The 21283-nt window shown below is 47.0% G+C and overlaps 1 protein-coding gene across 1 annotated transcript in view; it reads left to right on the top strand.

Moving 5' to 3' along the window:
• TENM4 (teneurin transmembrane protein 4) overlaps positions 1-21283 on the top strand; it is a 756454-nt gene that overhangs the window by 696302 nt on the left and 38869 nt on the right. The window contains exons 28-30 of the mRNA XM_082343256.1: positions 5276-5508; positions 9773-9927; positions 15479-16356. Of these exons, the coding sequence (XP_082199382.1) occupies positions 5276-5508; positions 9773-9927; positions 15479-16356 (1266 nt within the window). The remainder of the gene's footprint in view (positions 1-5275; positions 5509-9772; positions 9928-15478; positions 16357-21283) is intronic.

Genomic DNA, 21283 nt, shown 5'->3' with positions numbered 1-21283 from the left:
CTTTGGAAGCAGTGTGGGGAAGGAAGTCGAACGGACACAGACTTTGGAAGCAGTGTGGGGAAGGAAGTCGAACGGACACAGACTTTGGAAGCAGTGTGGGGAAGGAAGTCGAACGGACACAGACTTTGGAAGCAGTGTGGGGAAGGAAGTCGAACGGACACAGACTTTGGAAGCAGTGTGGGGAAGGAAGTCGAACGGACACAGACTTTGGAAGCAGTGTGGGGAAGGAAGTAGAACGGACACAGACTTTGGAAGCAGTGTGGGGAAGGAAGTAGAACGGACACAGACTTTGGAAGCAGTGTGGGGAAGGAAGTAGAACGGACACAGACTTTGGAAGCAGTGTGGGGAAGGAAGTAGAACGGACACAGACTTTGGAAGCAGTGTGGGGAAGGAAGTAGAACGGACACAGACTTTGGAAGCAGTGTGGGGAAGGAAGTAGAACGGACACAGACTTTGGAAGCAGTGTGGGGAAGGAAGTAGAACGGACACAGACTTTGGAAGCAGTGTGGGGAAGGAAGTAGAACGGACACAGACTTTGGAAGCAGTGTGGGGAAGGAAGTAGAACGGACACAGACTTTGGAAGCAGTGTGGGGAAGGAAGTAGAACGGACACAGACTTTGGAAGCAGTGTGGGGAAGGAAGTAGAACGGACACAGACTTTGGAAGCAGTGTGGGGAAGGAAGTAGAACGGACACAGACTTTGGAAGCAGTGTGGGGAAGGAAGTAGAACGGACACAGACTTTGGAAGCAGTGTGGGGAAGGAAGTAGAACGGACACAGACTTTGGAAGCAGTGTGGGGAAGGAAGTAGAACGGACACAGACTTTGGAAGCAGTGTGGGGAAGGAAGTAGAACGGACACAGACTTTGGAAGCAGTGTGGGGAAGGAAGTAGAACGGACACAGACTTTGGAAGCAGTGTGGGGAAGGAAGTAGAACGGACACAGACTTTGGAAGCAGTGTGGGGAAGGAAGTAGAACGGACACAGACTTTGGAAGCAGTGTGGGGAAGGAAGTAGAACGGACACAGACTTTGGAAGCAGTGTGGGGAAGGAAGTAGAACGGACACAGACTTTGGAAGCAGTGTGGGGAAGGAAGTAGAACGGACACAGACTTTGGAAGCAGTGTGGGGAAGGAAGTAGAACGGACACAGACTTTGGAAGCAGTGTGGGGAAGGAAGTAGAACGGACACAGACTTTGGAAGCAGTGTGGGGAAGGAAGTAGAACGAACACAGACTTTGGAAGCAGTGTGGGGAAGGAAGTAGAACGAACACAGACTTTGGAAGCAGTGTGGGGAAGGAAGTAGAACGAACACAGACTTTGGAAGCAGTGTGGGGAAGGAAGTAGAACGAACACAGACTTTGGAAGCAGTGTGGGGAAGGAAGTAGAACGAACACAGACTTTGGAAGCAGTGTGGGGAAGGAAGTAGAACGAACACAGACTTTGGAAGCAGTGTGGGGAAGTAGAACGAACACAGACTTTGGAAGCAGTGTGGGGAAGTAGAACGAACACAGACTTTGGAAGCAGTGTGGGGAAGTAGAACGAACACAGACTTTGGAAGCAGTGTGCGGAAGTAGAACGAACACAGACTTTGGAAGCAGTGTGGGGAAGTAGAACGAACACAGACTTTGGAAGCAGTGTGGGGAAGTAGAACGAACACAGACTTTGGAAGCAGTGTGGGGAAGTAGAACGAACACAGACTTTGGAAGCAGTGTGGGGAAGTAGAACGAACACAGACTTTGGAAGCAGTGTGGGGAAGTAGAACGAACACAGACTTTGGAAGCAGTGTGCGGAAGTAGAACGAACACAGACTTTGGAAGCAGTGTGGGGAAGTAGAACGAACACAGACTTTGGAAGCAGTGTGGGGAAGGAAGTAGAACGAACACAGACTTCAATGTCCAGCAGATCCGAGATGGAAATCCACCATGCCACTTAGCAGGTTCTGGCCCTGCTCAAGTCACTTCGCCTCTCTCATCTCATTTCTGAAAGTTTTTTTTAAATAAATAAATAAAAAGCACCTGCCTTCTGTGGTAGTTGTAACGAAAATGAGGTCGTGCGTATAAAATGCTAGCACAGTGTCTGGGACAAATCGGCACCTGGAGGTAGCAGCAGATGCTTCCGTACCAGCAGCGGGCAGCTCTGGTCGTGCTGCTCCTGGGAGAGGTCCAGGCTCCCGGTGCAGGTGGCCTGAGGAAGAAGTGAGCTGAAGATTATCCAAGAGCTCTCTGCCAACTGGAAAGGGCTGTTGAGCTGGATAATTTCATTTGATCCTAATGACAATCCTGTGAGCAAAGCAGAGCAGAGATGCCATCATTCGACCCTGAGGGACCCACCGCTTGGACGATTTAGGTGACTCGCCCAAGGGAGAACCCACATCCTCTCAGTTCAAAGCTAGTGCTTTCTCTCCTGCACTTAACTGACCCCCCAACCGCAAATTTGTCCTTGAGCACAAAAGAGGGGGCCACGGGACAATCCTGACAATGCCACCCTCTTTTGGAATTCACGGACCTGAGAAACATCACCTAAGTGGCACTTCTCCAGGGCAGTGCAGAAGGACATGAGCTGAAACCTCGGGGGGGCTAATCTAAGTGGACAGGGCCCCCCACCATACTCCCTCAAGGACCTATTTTCTACCAAGGTGGATAGCAACCATTTATCATGAGTGATAACGCGAAGAGATGAAGTAATCACCCCCTCCTCCAGCTGTCGTCAGGAAGCAGAAAGATCAAGGCTGCCCCAGCATTGCAGAGTAAGATCTAAGGTCACTGCATTTTATTTAGCCAGAATCAGTGTCATCTGGAAAGATTAAATCTGTGTTGCATTATAGGGCTAGTCACAGGGGGCATTTCAAGATAAACAGGACCTCTCTCCTGTTACCACCACCCCCAAAGGAGAAGTAAAAAAAAAAAAGCTAAGTAATTTGATTGAAAATACTGTTTAAATAAACTAAAAATGGAGAGTCCATCCACTTAATGGCTGCTGTGGGCTAGAAGGCACCAAGCTGAACATTGGAAATACAGAAAAGAATAAAACCCCGTCTCTTCCCACCAAGTATTGACAGGATTTGGGAGACAGACACATAAATAAATAGCCACAGCATTATGTTAAGTGTCCTGTAACCCAGATATGAACAGATATGAATCTCAGGGAAGGAAAGTCAGGGAAGGTTTCCCAGCAAAGGTACCATTTGAGCTGACACCTGAAGAATGAGTAGCAGTTCAGCAGGCTAAGAAAGGGAGGGCACGGGGTATTCCCCAGAGCAGGAAGAACAGGGACAAAGAGGCGTGATGGCGCATTTGAGGGACAAGTTGTCAGAATGTCTGAGGACAAGGTGTCTGTGAGGAAATGGCAGGAAAGAGCCTGGGAGGGTAGAGCAGCAGCCCAGCATGAGGGGCCTTGTGTGCTGCCAGGCTGGGGGGTCTGAATTAGCCTGTAAGACATGGAGGGTCCTAGGAGGTCCTGGAAGGGAAAGCGTTGAGGTGACGTGTTCAGTTTGGAGTTAGATCAGGGAGGAATGGCTAGGGGAGGACCCGGGCTGCAGGCAGAGACCTGCCCTTTGTTGAGGAGGTCATGAGACAGTAGCGTCAGGACTAGAGAGGCAGGACAGCTGGAGAAGATCATGTCGTCTTAGTCGTATTCAGGGAGAGAAAGCAGGAAGGAAAGCCTTGAGTCTGGAGGCCTGGCCAGTCCCCAAGACACCGCCCAAAGCAAGGGGTGGGTGTGATGAGGAGCAATCAGACTGAGACCTTCAGAGAACCTGACCCTGAAGATTAAAGTGCCTCAGTCTCCATATGTAATTCAAAACACACTAATCTGTAAAATAAAATGTTGTTTTTCAAAAGGACCCAAAACTTGCATGCCTGATGAGATGCAAAATAGCTTCTTCCTAGTCTCTTCTGATCCTCTTACTTGTACCTTGCAGGGGTATAGAGTGGCCCTACTTTGCTGGTGCTCTAGGCACTGCTCAGTCTGTGCCCTGAATCCCCTAGCACGGTGTGTGTCCCACTGTCCGGTGAAAGTGGCCAGCGCCAGGCCATCCAGGCTGAACAGAAGGAGACTCCTTATTCCTTTGAATCAGAAGATCTTCCAGAGACTTGGAACCCCAGAGACTACCAATATTTAGATGCAGTCTGAAGCCCTGGCAATGATCAGGCCACGTGCAGGAACCGATCGTTAGCTTCCCAGGAGTTATGAGTCTGACTCCAGTACAGCCTAGACTTGGAAGAAACTGTAAATCATACTTTGTGATAGGAAAATTCAGCCTTAATAAGACATACCTAGTCTGTAGTCCTCTCCAAATGCAAAAACAGACATAATGACTAATAATTAAAATAACAATTACGATTATTAAGTACTATGTGCCATGCACTCTGCCGAGTATTTTTCATATATGGTTTTATATGATGTCCCCAATACACCAGCAAGGGAGCTGTTCCCATCCCCATTTTGCAGATGGAGCAAACTTGAGGCTCAGGAGGCCAGGTAACTTGCCCAGGTTTCAGAACCAGGAAATAACAAAGCTAGACGTGGGACCCAGACTGAGCTGACCCCAGAGCCCACACAGTTTTCCTGCCCAGTGCCTGGAGGCGGTGCCTTGTCTCCATAAGCCCTCTGTACAGTCGTGGCCTAGCTTCGCTTTCTTCTGTTAGCACGGCCTTGTCTTTGTGGCTGTTTTCCAGAAACAGAGCTATCCCCAGCACTGCTCCTCTCTTCCGTTTCTTCTTCCTTGGCTGTTGCTGCAAATTACAAACTAATCCTGCAGTTCATTTATGTCTGTCTGCAGGAGGGAGCCTGCTGGGCTCCTGATAAGTATAACATGAGCGTCAACAGAAGATGGTATTGACACTGGATGGTGTCCAGTCTGGCTGAGGCCTTAGCCGTCAGTCCCGAGATGGGGGTGGGGCTGCTGTGGGGGAAGCGTTTGTGTGTCATTTTGTTCTGAAGTGTTTTTTAAAGTCAGAGTCTTTCGTGTTTCTGGTCTGGATTTACAGGCCACCTCTGGTAAGCCTCACGGATAATCTTCTTAAGAAAACACGTATTGAGCACCTGATATGGGCATGGCACTGGGCATCACGGTCTTTGGCAAGAGGCGTCTGCATTCATAGTTGGGTGGGAGGGATAGTTAGGCCAACCAGAGAGGTCAGAAGAATTGGGCAACCATCACCCCAAATAGGGACATTGTCCCCATAAGACTTTTTTACTTGGACTCAAGTTGTGCATCTCCGGCTGCCTGTTAGGAAAGAAGAAAGTGCTCACCGACTGCCGTGTCCTTGTTTTGCAGTCACACTCCGGCGCACAAATACTACCTGACCGCAGACCCCACGAGCGGGGCTGTCTTCCTTTCGGACACCAACAGCCGGCGGGTCTTCAAGATCAAGTCCACCGTGGTGGTGAAGGACCTCGTCAAGAACTCCGAGGTGGTGGCGGGGACAGGTGACCAGTGCCTCCCCTTTGATGACACTCGCTGTGGGGATGGTGGAAAAGCCACGGAAGCCACACTGACCAATCCCAGGGGTAAGGCCTTGCTTTTAAACACTCTCAGTAACATTTATTGGGGTATTTTCCATTTCCAAAAGACATATCTGTTTATCATTACAAAAAATGTTGGAAAACGCTAAGAACTCTACAGAGGAAAGTTTAAATTGTCATAATTCCACCTGCCAGAAATATTCCCAGTTAACATTTCCTGTCTTTCCCCCTAGTTTTTTTTCTTAAGTGTTCTTGTGCATGTAATGCTCACCAGAAACAAACAAAATGAAATCACATTAAACAACCTGTTTTAGCAACCTACTTTTTTTCCTAAGTGATATATCGCAAATGTTTCTCCATGTCATTAAAGAGTCTTTGGTGTACTTGCTTTTTTTTTTTTTTTAATTAATTTATTTATTTTTTTATTTTTGGCTGTGTTGGGTCTTCGTTTCTGTGCGAGGGCTTTCTCTAGTTGTGGCAAGCGGGGGCCACTCTTCATCGCAGTGCGCGGGCCTCTCACTATCGCGGCCTCTCTTGTTGCGGAGCACAGGCTCCAGACGCGCAGGCTCAGTAGTTGTGGCTCGCGGGCCCAGTCGCTCCGCGGCATGTGGGATCTTCCCAGACCAGGGCTCAAACCCGTGTCCCCAGCATTGGCAGGCAGATTCTCAACCACTGTGCCACCAGGGAAGCTCCGGTGTACTTGCTTTTAATAGCTATATATTATCCCAGCAAATGGATGTCCCATTATTTATTTATCAATACCCTCCTGCTGGATATTTATGCTACCTTTCATGTTATTGTTTGATAAAAACATGGAAGTGTATCATCTTTGCACATGTTCATGTGCTATAGGATGGGTTAACTCTAAGCTTCAATTCTGAGTGCTTCAAAAAGTTGGACCTCTTCATACCCACAATCACTTAACATTCGCTCATTCAGCAAGTATTTAGTGAGCATGCAGTGCAATGTACTTCCATAAATAAGTTCATTGTAGCAGAAAAATAAGACTTGAATGTGAATCTCTCAGATGGGAGAGGGGGAGAAGTGCTCCCTGAGATACAAGGAAAAAGAACTGTGCATGGGAGTCCAGAGCCAAGGGCGGTCCCTGTGTCCAAGAGACTGGGAAAGCTTTTTGGAGGAGATGCCCTCATTGTCAACAGACACCCATCAGTGTATGTTTACCATGTTGCAGGTCCTACAGCCAATGACCTATAGTGTCTAAGCCACATGGCCCTTAACAATAAAATAGGAGTAATAGTATCTTCTGTGTCCACCTCCTAGGATTGTTCTGACGGTCAAAATTAATATATTTTGTACGATGTCCTATAAAAATGTCATGAGTGATAGTTTTTTTTAAATAGTGCCAGATTTCAGGGCGTGGTTTTGAATGAAAGCTGTAGGTTTTCAAATGAAAGCTGACTTACTCCTCCAAAAAGCCACAGTGCACTTCATACTCAGGAGTCCTATATCTAAATTCAGACATTGCCACCTAATAGCTGTGTGACTTTGGGTGAGTTGCTTAACCTCTCTGAGCCCCATTTACCTCCTCTATGAAATAGAAATATACTATACAGTTGTAGTACAGATTAACTATTACCAGGAATGTAAATGCTTGCTTAGGACAGTAGTACCAGGCACGTGATAAACATCCCATAAATGGTAGTTCGTATTATAATTGTTACATTGTATGTGCAGCATAGCGTGTATCATATTATTTAATAGCGTATGTCTCTACCACATACGTGAAGTGGTCAGCTGGTAACTCCATGGGGTAGATATTGTGACATCTGTGGTTAATCTCCTTCCTAATCGTGATTTCCTAATACTGAAAGAGTAGCCTGGAGTGGAAAGAACACTGGGCTTGCACTTAGGGACCCTGCATGACAATTCTGCTCTGCCACTCCCGGCTCTTGTGTCCTCCTTCTCTGGGCCTCAGGTTTCCCGTTAGTAAACGTGAGGATTGGGCAAATGGTCCCCGAGAGCCCTTTTGGTCGCAAGCTTCTGTTCTCTTAGAATTAAAACAGTTTTTTCTGAGAATTTTTATTTTCTCAAAATCTTTTCTCAGTTGCCCTACACATGTGTGTTCTCCACCCTCCCCTCACAAACACATACACACGCACACATGCACAGATGCAGTGACAATGAAGTCGCCCCAAAGCCTGTAATTAACCCAGATAGAAATGACAAGGGTGCCACGATGTGCAGGCACTGTGCAGCAGGGAGGAGAAAAGATGTCCATCTATATAGCACAACAAAAGGAGAAAAAATGAAGTAATTAATCAGGGGACAGATCGCTTCTATTAGCCTGTGCAGCCAACTTTGTAAACAAGAAACCCAATTGTTCCTGGAGCACTCATCAGTCCTAGCAGATGGAAGAGAAAGACTGAGCATAGCCAGGCAGACAAGAAAGCTCCTGTCACGGTGCTTAAAGAATATAATTAATTTACATTCTAGGCAGGGACAGAATAAAGGCTTCCCCCGCTTTGAGGCTGCCGGGTCCTCCGTGTGAAATCACTCTCCAGCCCTGAACAGCCTGGGGAGGGGGCAGGAAGAACCACAGCTCCCGTGGGTGTTCACACTCAGAGGCCCTTGGGTGTCTTAACTCCACCCTCCTGACCGGTCATAGACACGTGGGCCCTGAGAGCAAGCACGAAGTGGGTTTCATGTTCTCATAATTATAAGTCCTTAACAATTATTGAGGGCTAACTATTACAGGTCAGACATTATTGTCCACACTTTATCCATGAAGAAACTGAGGCTTGGAAGTAAAGTGATTCCCCTGAGCTTATACAACTGGAAAGCTTTATACTTCAAGTGTCTCCACCTCTGTGAAGCTTTTTCTGATCCTTCTCTCAGTTCCTGCCCCAGAGAAAACGAAACAGAATGAAACTGACCAGAATCTCCTTTATTTTCCCGTGAACCTTCCCGGCTTCTGTCACTCCCTGGGTCCATTCTCATTCCCAGGCCTCCCCATCTAGACCGTGCTCTCCTCAGGGGCACATCCTGTCTGCCTCTCAGCCCCAGGACCCCTGAGCAGTTCACATTTTGAGGGGGCACGTCTCCCTCTCATGATTCTCGACTTGGGGTATCAATATCACCCATGAGTGTTTTTAAAACACGACTTGGTCCCAGTCCCAGCCACCCTATGAACTAGTATTTCCAGGCGTGAGACCAAGCAGGTATATATCAAAAAAAAAAAAAAAAAAAATCTTCAGGTGATTCTGATACATATCACTGGTTAAGAAGTACTGATTTACTAGAGTGGTTCTCAAACTTTGATCTGTATCATTATTACCCAAGGTGCTTGTCAAAAATACAGATAGATGCTCAGGCTCCGCTTGAGATTTTCTGAACCAGGTGCCTGGGGGGTGCATTTTAGCAAGCTCCCAGGTGATTGTCACACGCATCCAAAAGTGAGCAATATAGATCTAGAACAATCCCTTCATTTCACAGCTGGGAAAACAAATGCAGGGACATCCAGCGACTTGCCTGAGGTCACACAGCTGGCCGGGGAGAGTCAACAGGTGGGATGGTCTAGCAAATGGAGGAAGTGATGTTGAATAATAATTATGACTTCTCCTTTTAGTGTGCCTTTTTTAAGAAATTAAATTCACCAATTTTCCCTACACAAATCCAAAGGGTTCTTTTTTTAGGCTCTATAATTCTGAAATAACCAGTGAAACTAAAATAGTAATAGGAAACTCCCTGGAGGTCCAGTGGAAAGGAGTCCACACTTCCACTGCAGTGGGCCCGGGTTCCATCCCTGGTCAGGCAACTGAGATCCTGCAAGCCGCGTGGCACAGCCAAAAAAACAAAATAAAATAAAAATAAAATAGTAATAGACTAGAAAAATGTGAAGGATGATTACCTTGGAAGAAAAGAAAAATTGTTGCCAAAAAGGGATTTGATAATTACAATTACAGGTCTTCAGAAGTAGGTTAATTTAAATAATCCACAGTTTTGACATTGAAAAAGTTCCTCCTTGCCACTACCTCTAGCACTTAACAAACTCCCAGCAGTTATGAGTCCAAGTTGTAGTACATGGCTAAGATGATAGGTAAAAATCTCCAGAGGCAGCAAGGTGGAAGGACCAGGGGGCTGGAGAATCCGAAGACCTGGGTTCTAATCTCTGCTTTGTTCAAGCCTCTGGGCAGCTGTCTTCTCGTCTTTAGAAAGGGCATGAATGTTGTGGGAAGAAGCTAATCAAATCATAAAGGGGAGGTGCTCTGTCCACCCGCATGTTTCCATGAGTATGTGGGTTGTTACCACCTCGAAGGCTGAATTCCCTGTTTTGGCTTCTCTACCCCAGGCATCACGGTGGACAAGTCCGGGCTGATCTACTTCGTGGATGGCACCATGATCAGACGCATTGATCAGAATGGGGTCATCTCCACTCTGCTGGGCTCCAACGATCTTACCTCAGCCCGGCCCCTGAGCTGTGATTCTGTCATGGATATTTCTCAGGTAAAAGGAGAACGCTTCGTCTGCTAGAGCCCTGGGTCTGCACACTCATCCTCTCGCCAGCCCCCAGCCAGCTCGCTGGCCGTTCACCTTTATATTGCACAAGGCTGTAAGCACACTCTTGGTGAAGAGCACTAAGGACACACAGATGGTTAGGGCACGGCACGGTGCTCTGGAAGTTCACCATCAGAGGTGACAAGTGGGTGACAGAAGGAGGCTCGGGGGACAGTGAAGAAATTTGCCCCAGGAAGCCTCGAAGGCAGCAGAGCCTCACACAGTGTGAATTTAAATCCATAACCTTCTGAATTCCCACTTTGGAAGCACTTACAGATACTTGAACGTTGTCTGTTCTCTTTCTAGACTGTAAGCTGCATGAGGGCAGGAATTCTGTCCATCTTTTCCTCTACTGTAACCAGGGTACCTGGTATGCACAGGAGCACAGCCAATATTTGTTGGTTGATTAGTTGGTTGATTGACTGATTGAATCCCAACTTTGCCATTCACTAGCTGTGTAACTTTAGACACGTTGCTGAGGTCCTTTGAGCCTCACTTTTCATATCTGTAAAATGGAAGTAATTGGCATTGGCCTGGCAGGATTGCCTGAAGAATATGCAAAACGGTGTACGCGGGGCTCCTAGCACTGCTTGGCACTCTGGAGGTGACCGATAAACAGAAATTCTAGTCCTACTTTCACAAAGGAGGTGACATTTGTGCCAGGTTTTGAAGGTTGAATAGGAGTTTGTTGGAAGCAAGGAGACATTTCACACAAGGAAACAGCATGTGCAAAGGTACAAAGATGTTAATGGGCCTGGAACGTTCAAGGAACATTGGAAAATTGGGCACTGAGCATAGTGTTCTTGGAAGGAAGTACCAGGAGTTGAAACTGGAGACATGCTTTGGGGCCAGTTAGGGAAGGACTTACCTTACCATACCAGAGTTTGGACCTTAGCAGGTGGGTGCTAGGATCCCAGTGTAGACCCAAGAAAGACACAAGGTTCTGGGTGTCCAGCATGTCCCTGGTTTGTCCTGCAGTGACTTGACAAGGGATGTGTCCTTTATTGCCAGATCCTTTAGCAGGACCTGGCTGGTGCCGAATCAGTGGACGTCCACCTTGCCAACGTTAGCAAAACCAAGGAAATAAGGAGGCTCGAATCACATTAGATTTTGAGTTGGTGTCAGCAGTGGGCACACTTAGCTTTTTAAACCCCCTCACTTCTATAGGGGAGCCTGCACACAGGCCCTTTGCCGCTGACCACAGACCTGCTCCCGCTCAGCGGGCGGTGGCTGGGAGGCCTCTCTGGTCATGCCTGCCCCCACTACCGTTGTGTGTCGCAGAGCCCCTTCCCCAGAACTCAGGGCTGCTGCCGGTGGCCCAGCAGCCGTGTCCCTTCCCTGTCAGATGCTGGTGTGCACCAGCACCCTCTGCACCAGCTGATAGAATCGTTATGCTCCAGTGTGGAATCTCTTCTCTGCCACCTGTCTTTCCAGTACGGCAGGCTTCCCCTTGCTGGCTTGAGAGTTTCCCTCTCCAGTCTGTAAGCAAGCATGATTTACCCATCAGGAAGCTGCCACGGCCTGAAGATGTGCGTCCAAGTATTTTCAGTTCTCAGAATGGGCCCTCCACCAGCCAGCAGAGGGTGTTGAAAATTTTCAATCTACACGTTGGAAAATTGTTTAACTTTAGCCAGAGGTACTGCCAAGCAGCCCGATCAAAGGCTTGGAAGACAACGGGCATAGAGTGGAGGGGGGAAAAAAACCCACCCTTAAATTCAGAAACCCTGGACTGAAATCTCTATGGCCCTGGTCCTCAACACCCTCCTCTGAATCTAAGCATGGGATTCTTTTTACCAAACTCTCCAACACCGGCATAAACTCTTATATACATGTACGGGAAGGGGGCCTGGCTTTCATTCTCAGAGCTTCCTCTGTCACAAACACGCAGCTACTTTACTGTGCCCCGTGGAGCAGGGAGGTAAGGCAGAGAGATAAGAGCACAGCTCATGCAAGAGTGCAAAGGGGAAAACCAAGGAGCTCTCTGGGAGGAGACAAAGACCAGGCCGGAGGAGAAACTAGAGGGAGGCAGAGAGTAGAGAAGGAACAGAAGATGCTGCAACCTGTTCAAAACGGGGGATTAGTGCTCCACTCTGCAGCCTGTAGCCACCAGAGACACAGAGTGTAACTCTGTCCTTAGAGTCCAAAATGACTTCCTGAGAACTTAGTATGTGCCAGGCACTGTTAGAAATGGGGATACAGAAAGGTTACGACTTCACTTTTCTTGTTTAGCTGTCACCATAATCTGTCAAGGTAGGTATTACATACCCCACTTTATAGATGAGGAAACTGAAGCTTGGCGAAAGAAAATGTGGTTATAAATGCAGAGCCCTGTGCTAGGTTCCCTCAGGGATATGGAAATGAAATTTTTTTATGATATCATGCAAAACACTTTGAACTTCTTTCCCCATATGTAGAAGGTGGTAATAAATATTTCATAAGAGCCTAGCACAGTGTCTGGCAGCTAATAATAGGCTGTAGATATTCATTCTCTTTATAATTTACCAAGAATTTCCTTGTGAGTTGTCTCGTTTGATCCTCACAACTACTCTTATGTAATATTTATTACCACCTTCTACATATGGGGAAAGAAGTTCAAAGTGTTTATGTAACTTGAGGAAGATCACACCTGTGGACATTGGCGGACTGAGCTAGGAAATGCGCTGTCCTGACCCCCAATCCCTCGCTCTCTCTATGCCATTCACCAGTCAGTCATTCGTTCATCCATTTGACAATCCATTTTTGCAAATAACTCTGCAACAAGGCAGTCAGCTCAGAGGGCTTTAATAAAGGCACAGAATGCTCTGGAGGATGGGGCGAGGGCGCTCCATTCCATCTCAGGACGATAGAATGTGGGAGCTGGAGGGACCTCAGAAATTGCAAACTCCCGTCCCTCCATTCTGGTGACGGGAAATGAAGCCTCCACAGGATCATCGCTAACAGGGAGGTAAAATCAAAGAATCATAGGTACTTGGTCCAGAATCATCATGCAGGCACTGTGACTCCAAGGGCACTGCTCCTTCTTTCCCAGGTGCCTGTGTGCACATGGGTGTGCAGGAAAGGCTTGCTCTTCCCTCCTCCCCTCCTTCCTTTCCCTCTCCCTCCCCTGGCACCCCCTCCCCGCCTCCCCACCCACCCATCAGGGCGCCGTCATCTTTTGACCGTAATGACAGGCAGAGAGGTCTCAGCAAGTATGTCCCCAAGATGCCACAGGACCAGAGGGCATAAAAGATTTAGCAGCCAGTGTTGACAAGAAATGGGCTTTAGGAAACTGAAAATTCCCCTGTCACTTTCAGGTGAACTGCGTTCTTGATGCAGCCGAAGGCATTGGAGATGCTGTGTTCCAGAGACCGCTGGGAAGGGCGAGGGAGGCAGCCCGGCTGCGGGGCGGGGCTCTGGGCTTCGGGACGGGCAGCTGGCTGCCTCGGGGGCCCCCCGCGCTGGGGAGCAGAGGGACCCAGGCTGGGGTGAGGGAGCAAGCAGACTCTTGGAGCAACAGCCGTGGACCGGGGCCTACGCCATCCTGAGAATGGCGCTGAGCTGAAGGGGCAGGTAGATGAAGGTGGCCACATCTCATATGCATATTATCTCCTGGAGCTTCTTTTTACATTAGTAAACTACCACATGCACATTGCAGAAAATACAAAACATTTAAAATGACAGAGAAGAAAGTTAAAATCACCTCTCATCCAGATAACGGTTAACATTTTGGTGTATAGCCCTCAAGCTTTTAATCTCCCTTCTACCCATAATCTATCTAATTTATTGTATTTTTTTCCCCAATTGGGATCACACTGTGCTTACAGGTCTGCAGACTGTTCTTTCCACTTAATACATAGCAAACATCTTCCCTTGTCATTAAATATTCATCTATAACATCACTTTGAACTGCTACACAGAGTATTCTATCTTATGGATGAACTAAATGTACTATAGTTTATTTGGCCAATTCTCTGTCATTGGGCATCTGGGTTGGTTCCAGTTTTTTACTGTTATTAAAAATGGCTGTGATGAGCACCTCTGTAGACAGGGGTGTACAAGAGTGGATTTCTGGAAGAGAAATTGCTTATCCAAAGGTGTATACTTGCTTCAATAAGCCCCAAATTGGACTGAGCGTCAAGGACTAGAAGGGGGCTCAGGCACCTAAGGCGACGAGTCCCCAGGGGTGGGGTAGAAACATCAGCTGGAGGGAGCAGCTGGCAGCCCGTGTGCACTATGGCTGGATTTCGTGGGGAACACAATTGGCAAAGGGCTTCCCTTAGTGCCAGCACCTCCCAGGGTGAAGCACCCAACGTCCCAGCCTTCACGGCCACCGAGGCAAGAAACAAAGCATCCTCGCCTCAGACCTGCCGGCTGCAATCCCGGGCCTGCCCACCTGTGATCCCTGCCAGCTTCCTGACCCGGCTCAGAGGAGGCTCAGAATGGGCCCAGGACCTCTGAACCCCTCACTCCCGTAGCCGACGTTGTTAATCTCTCCCAGGTGGACCTGTTCTCTGAGGTGCTAGAAACCATTATCGAGAGCAAGGTTTCACCAACTTCAGTGTGTACAGGAGCCCCCCAGGGATTTTGTTGAAATGCAGATTCAGATTCAGTAGGTTTCAGGGGAGGCCTGCCATTCTGCTTCTCTGACCAACTCTCAGGTGATGCCACCACTGCCAGTCCAATGATCACCCTTGAAGGAGAAAGATCCAGTTACGATTTCCAACCCCACAGTAGAATCAGCCAGGAAGCTTTCATGCCTCTGCCCAAGCCCCACACCCAGGGATCTGGTTTAATTGATCAGAGGTGGAATTTGAGCACCAATACTTTCTTAAATCACCATAGGTAATCTGAATGTGTGGCCAGGTTTGAGAATCACAGGTCTGGAACTATGTCAGACAAGAGCCAGTGTTACTTTCTCTTTACATCCCCAGCACCTAGCCATGTATTAATCCATGAACTCAAAGAATTGAGAAATCATCCTTCATGCATTTAGCAACAATTCATGAAGCGTCTTTCTTACTCTGAACAGCTCCTGCTTCAGCCTCCAGACTCCATCTGCCTTCCCCTCCCACCTCGGCAACATTAGCTGCCATTATTTGAGCACTTACGGAGGGTCAGACTCTCTTCACTATTGTCATTCCTGTTTTACAGATGTGAATATTGAGGCTCAGTGAGGTAAAGTAACTTGCCCAAGGTCACAAGTAGGGGGACTAGGATCTGAACCCAGGCCTGTCTGACTCCAAAGTCTCTCCTCTTGCCTGCTTTTTTTGTTTATTTGTTATCCCCTTCTTCGTGTTTTTGTCAGTCCAACGTAGACCATCAGATGTCTCAGTGAGGGCTCTTGCATGCTTTCCGTCTGATCAGGGGCTGATATCCATGGTTGATGACAGGCTGCTGTGAGGATCAGGCAAGACTGCCATGTGCTGGCACTTGGGACACTGTTAGGGGCTCTAAGGGGTGTGGGATGATCAGTGGTGGGCACCTCGCCAGCCATCTGAGTGTCTTATCTCTCCACTGTCAGGTTCGCCTGGAGTGGCCTACAGACTTAGCCACCAACCCGATGGACAACTCCCTCTATGTCCTGGACAACAACGTAGTCCTGCAGATCTCTGAAAACCACCAGGTTCGCATTGTCGCCGGGAGGCCCATGCACTGCCAGGTGCCCGGCATCGACCACTTCCTGCTGAGCAAGGTGGCCATCCACGCAACGCTGGAGTCGGCCACTGCCTTGGCTGTCTCTCACAACGGGGTCCTGTATATCGCTGAGACCGACGAGAAGAAGATCAACCGCATCAGGCAGGTCACCACTAGCGGAGAGATCTCACTGGTTGCCGGGGCCCCCAGTGGCTGCGACTGTAAAAATGATGCCAACTGTGATTGTTTCTCTGGAGACGATGGCTATGCCAAGGATGCAAAGCTGAACACCCCATCTTCCTTGGCTGTGTGTGCTGACGGGGAGCTCTACGTGGCTGACCTTGGGAATATCCGAATCCGGTTTATCAGGAAGAACAAGCCTTTCCTCAACACCCAGAACATGTATGAGCTGTCCTCCCCAATCGACCAGGAGCTCTACCTGTTTGATACCAGTGGCAAGCATCTGTACACCCAAAGCCTACCCACAGGAGATTACCTGTACAACTTCACCTACACTGGGGATGGCGACATCACGCTCATCACAGACAACAACGGCAACATGGTGAACGTCCGCAGAGACTCTACAGGGATGCCCCTCTGGCTGGTGGTCCCAGATGGCCAGGTGTACTGGGTGACCATGGGCACCAACAGCGCACTCAAGAGCGTGACCACACAAGGACACGAGTTGGCCATGATGACGTACCACAGCAACTCTGGCCTTCTGGCAACCAAAAGCAATGAAAATGGATGGACGACGTTTTACGAGTAAGTACCAAGACCAGGCTGTTTGATGGTTTTGTTTCATGGATGCATTGTAGGATTAGAGGTGAACTGATGAAGTGTTAATTTGTGGATGTTTTTTATTTTAATTCACTTGGGATGCAAACCATGACCTATTATATGTTCTGCCTGTTAATAACCCAGATGATTACTCCTAGGAAGGAACATGGTGTAGTGGAAAAGGCATGAGCTTTTTGGAGTCGGAGGAGTTGGGCTTGAATCCAGCTCCATGATGATCTTAATCTCTCTAGGCCTCAGTTTCCACCTCTGTAAAATGGAAACAGTGGATACCTGACCAACATACTACAGGGAGGTGATGTAGATGAAAAGTATCAATACTTGGTTAAGTGTTAGCATCTTCATATGACCACTGTCCAGAAATGTGGCAATGGGAGAAAGAACAGTTCCATGTGGAAGAATTGTCCACATAATCAAAGCCCACATCTTTAAGTTTCAAAAAATTTTCTTTCACTTTTACCATTTTGGATGGAGTTTATGAAGTGCATTACATGCCCCCCTTCTCAAACACATTATACAGACATAATGAAATCTTTCTTTTATGAGTCAGGGTCATTAATAAGAAACAACAATGCATTTGATGCTGCCATTTGAAGATAGTTTCCAGGAAGTGAAGAAATGAAGCTATAGAACCCTTCATCCCTGCCCCAAGTGATTCTAAACTGTTCTTTCATTAGTTCCTGTGCCTCATCCATAGTTTTACCACCTCCTCCCTCAGTGTGGCGCTATCGTGTCATTGTTGGTTTCAGTCGTGGGGCCGACTTCAGTAGCTCACTTCCCTTCTCTTCATCCAGGGTAGGGCTTCTTAACTGGTGTAGTCAGAGAACCAGACATTCAGCTTGTTATAATCCTTGCCAAAATTAAATATATATATCCAAGGTGTTCCTCTATAAGGTATTTTAATGAACGGACTCTGTAACATCTATTCTACTTAGATTTTTTTTGGCATCTTTTTGAGGTCTTAGCCATGTCCCACACAACTGAGACTGGCAAATATGCGACCCTTAGATAAGTACGTGGAAGATGGGGAAGGAACTAGCCTTGCTGCCCGTCACTGCTGGGCTAGGAACTGCATTATTGCATTCAGTCCTCACAGCAGCTCTGGAAGATGGGTGACAGTATCTGTTTTACAGAAACAGAAACTCAGGCTCAGAGAGGCTCACTTGTTCACTGTTCTGTAGTGAGAACACAGCAGAACAGGGATCACAACCCAAGTCTGTCTGATGCCAGAGCTCATGTTCTTTCAGCTCTGCCCTGCTGCCCCTTGGCTGAGTTTGTTAATCCCAAATGAACCCGAATGCTTGAACTGTAAATTTTTCTCAAGCTTGATCAAGCATCAGTTTCTCACAATCCTAGAATCCAAAGCAAAAGGGGCTGTAATAGATTTTTAAATATAATTTGCACACACAAAAGAAAGTCACAGCAGTTTATACAGAGTTCACGGGCTAAATTCCTTTCTCCAAACAAGGGCCTTGTAAATTACAAAGAAAAGACAAAGATCCAGGAAAACAGCAATTATCTTGATTAACTAATTGAAATGGAAATACGTTAAATAATTCAATTTTCCCCCCATTGCCCAATGGAGATCTCTTATACGTTATTTAGCCAATACAGGGGTTTCTTTGTCTGAGCAAGTCGGTACATTCAATTAGTTCCCAAGGTCACGCCCTCAAGTCCCAAACTGAATGCTTACACATCACTGCAGCCATTACTCTCAAGCAGCCCTGAAATTGAAAACCATTTCCTACACCTCTACCAGAAAGCATCCTGTTCCTCCCTCCCTGTCTTCCTTGATGAAATATACAGCCATATTTGATGTTTTATGAAGAATTCCAAAGTATCCACTTAATAGCTGTACTCAGGAGTAGAAGATAAAAGCCCTAAAAGAAAAAAGTGAAATTCACTTTTTTTTTGAGATCCTACTGTGTGCCAGGCTCTTTCCCATTTAATCTTCACAGCAACTTCAGATGGTAGGAATTATCAATTCCATTTTTTACAGATGAACAAACTGAGGCACAGAGAGATTAGGTAACTAGTCTAAAATCACACAGTGAGCGCATAACAGAGCCAGAACACAAGTCCATGTTCTGTTCTTTTTTTTTTTTTTTAATGTTATTTATTTATTTATTTTATTTATGGCTGTGTTGGGTCTTCGTTTCTGTGCGAGGGGTTTCTGTAGTTGCGGCAAGTGGGGGCCACTCTTCATCGCGGTGCGTGGGCCTCTCACTATCGCAGCCTCTCTCTTGTTGCGGAGCACAGGCTCCAGACACGCAGGCTCAGTAATTGTGGCTCACGGGCCTAGTTGCTCCACGGCATGTGGGATCTTCCCAGACCAGGGCTTGAACCTGTGTCCCTTGCATTGGCAGGCAGACTCTCAACCACTGCGCCACCAGGGAAGCCCCATGTTCTTTTAATTACACTAACTGGGTTCACCTAAATTCTTTGCAACTTAACTATATGGTAGGGATTAAAATAGTACTTTTTTCGTAGGGCTAGCCTAAGGTTCAAAATTTCAATGAGATAAAACATGGAAAACTCAGTGTCTGACTCATCATAAGTACTCAAATGATAGCTGTTGCTGTTGTTATTATTTCAAGCAGTATTAATATTAGTATTTCAAGCAATATTAGTGGCAGTACAAGTAATTGCAGAGATGATGTTTGGGCATGGAAGGTACCCAAGGCCTCGGAGCGGCTGTGAGTCACCTAATCAAAGGAGCAGACAAAAGTTGTAATTGAAGTAGGTAGGAATTAGAGGGCGGACCAGAAGAACAGAATCAAGTGTCAAGTCTGAGGGATCAAGGTATGAACTAGGAAAGGGGTTAGATCCTTGAGAATATCAAAAATGGGCTGGAAAAAGACATGCAGAGTGGGTCAAGAAAAAATGATTCAGATCAGGTTGTGAACATAGCAAGGATACCAGATACCTATTTTCACTGGATGTTTGCCATGTGATTCAGGGGCAGACTGGCTTCCAGACCCAAGTCTCAACCAGACAGAAATAACACCTGACCTACTCCATTTCAGGGCCATTATGGGGATCAAAAAACTAAATAAATACTGAAAGTGAAAATACTTTGCAAACTATGATGCTCCCAAGAAGTAATGGTCTGATATTATCATTATGGTAATTCTCAGCACAGATTTGGACAGATTTTGCCAATGCACATTGCTCCAGTGAATTTCCCACTTTTAGCTCCATGAGGCAGCTTAATGGATTCCAAACCCAAATGCTCTAATATTCTTTTTTAAAAAATCAGCCCAGGCTTGCCTGTTACATGGGCTATTACTGAAACAAGTTTCGAGTTGGCTTTATCGATCCTCTCAACAGATTAATACATCTAACATAAACACCACACACTTTAGAACAACTTGACTTAAGAGTTTATAATTCTGGGGAATCAAGGTTACTTTTCTTCCCTCAGCCCACAGGTCTGCTGGTAGGAAACCTCAAAGGGGTCTGTAATGCCTTCTTCATCTCCAGTGTGTGGCATCATTAATTTCAGGCTTGGGCTCCTGGGCAGATGGCATTTGGTGACTAAGAAAATGGCCTGATGAGCTGAGGCGGGTTCCAAAATTGTCTTGCTGGTTAGGCATGAGTAAGTTTCATAGGGGGAAGAGGCTCTGGCACCCCATGGTGCCCTGTGACAGCCCCTGTCATCCTTACGCTCGAGCTAACTACTCTGAGACCCTAACTAATGTATCTCTGTACAAGCTTGGGGCTTGCCACCTAGTAGGTGCTCAGTAACTATTTTATGAATGAAATTTACATTAGGGAGAGAAGGGGGATAATGAAGGGAAGAAACAAATATGCTGTAGTGAGAAAAATACTAGATTTACATCGCAGCTCCAGCACTATCAGTGCTCCCAGCGGGAAATTGAATTCAGTTCAAATGGTTCCAATGAAGAGACTTGGCTTCCAGTTTCTGCTTGAGGATGTAAGAGGTAGAAAGAGCATTGTTCCCAACGTTACAATGAAAATGAGCCAAACAAATGGCAAATTCATGAGTTTTCCTTGAACTCCTTCTCTGAAGTCACAGGGCAACCGAGTGGCCAAATCCAAGGAGAGACAGAGTGTCACATCGCAGACAAGATGTGAGCACTAGCTTACCTGGTAGATGCACCCAGTCCCTGGGAGGAAAAGTTCAGCTTGGTGAATCTATACAGGCACAGTGTGTACTGGCAAGAGAGTATGAAGCCCTTGGAGACTGCAGAAATTGGGAGAGTCCACATCCTCCGGAACTTTTCTCCACAAACCCCACTCGGTACTCACAGAAAAGACTAGGGAAAGATGGAAGAAAATATCCCTTGTGGTAGACCTGGGGGAGGGGTACAGCAGCTGCTGAGGGAGGGGCACAAATTTCTGCCTGCTCCACCCAGACCCCTCTCACCTGATCTCCCACATGGAAGAAAAGGCTTAATCTGTGGAGAGGAGGGCAACAAACACTATTCTACTTAGGTACTGGTGGAAAACCATTGCAGCTGAATGAAGGAAGAAAAAAAATTTCTAACTACTGCTGGAAGAGGAGCAGGAATATGTAATGGGCCCAGACGGACAGCCTGAAAGGGGCAGGAGCACTGAAGAGGCCACACTCCTGAGACTCAGGGACACATGCAAATACAAGATTGAGGTTTAATCAGAACAAAAGAGAATTCTCTCAAGCTCACCAGCCACCACCGCTAGCTAAAAAGCTAAACATAACAATGAAAAGCAGACTACTACTGGGAAAGAGATACAAGAGCCTAAAAAGAGACCCTCCCTAAGGCCCGGCACAAAGAGGGGACCTAAAACTGGGAATAGAATAGGCACATTGAAAAAAAACCCTCTGGCAAACCAGTTTCACATCCTAAACACAAGGTATTGCTGGAGGAATGTAAAGCCTGTGATGCACTAA

This window comes from Balaenoptera borealis (genome assembly GCF_965194805.1).
Source record: "Balaenoptera borealis genome assembly, chromosome: 11".
NCBI lineage: Eukaryota > Metazoa > Chordata > Mammalia > Artiodactyla > Balaenopteridae > Balaenoptera > Balaenoptera borealis.
This window is presented reverse-complemented; position numbering and strand designations above follow the sequence as displayed.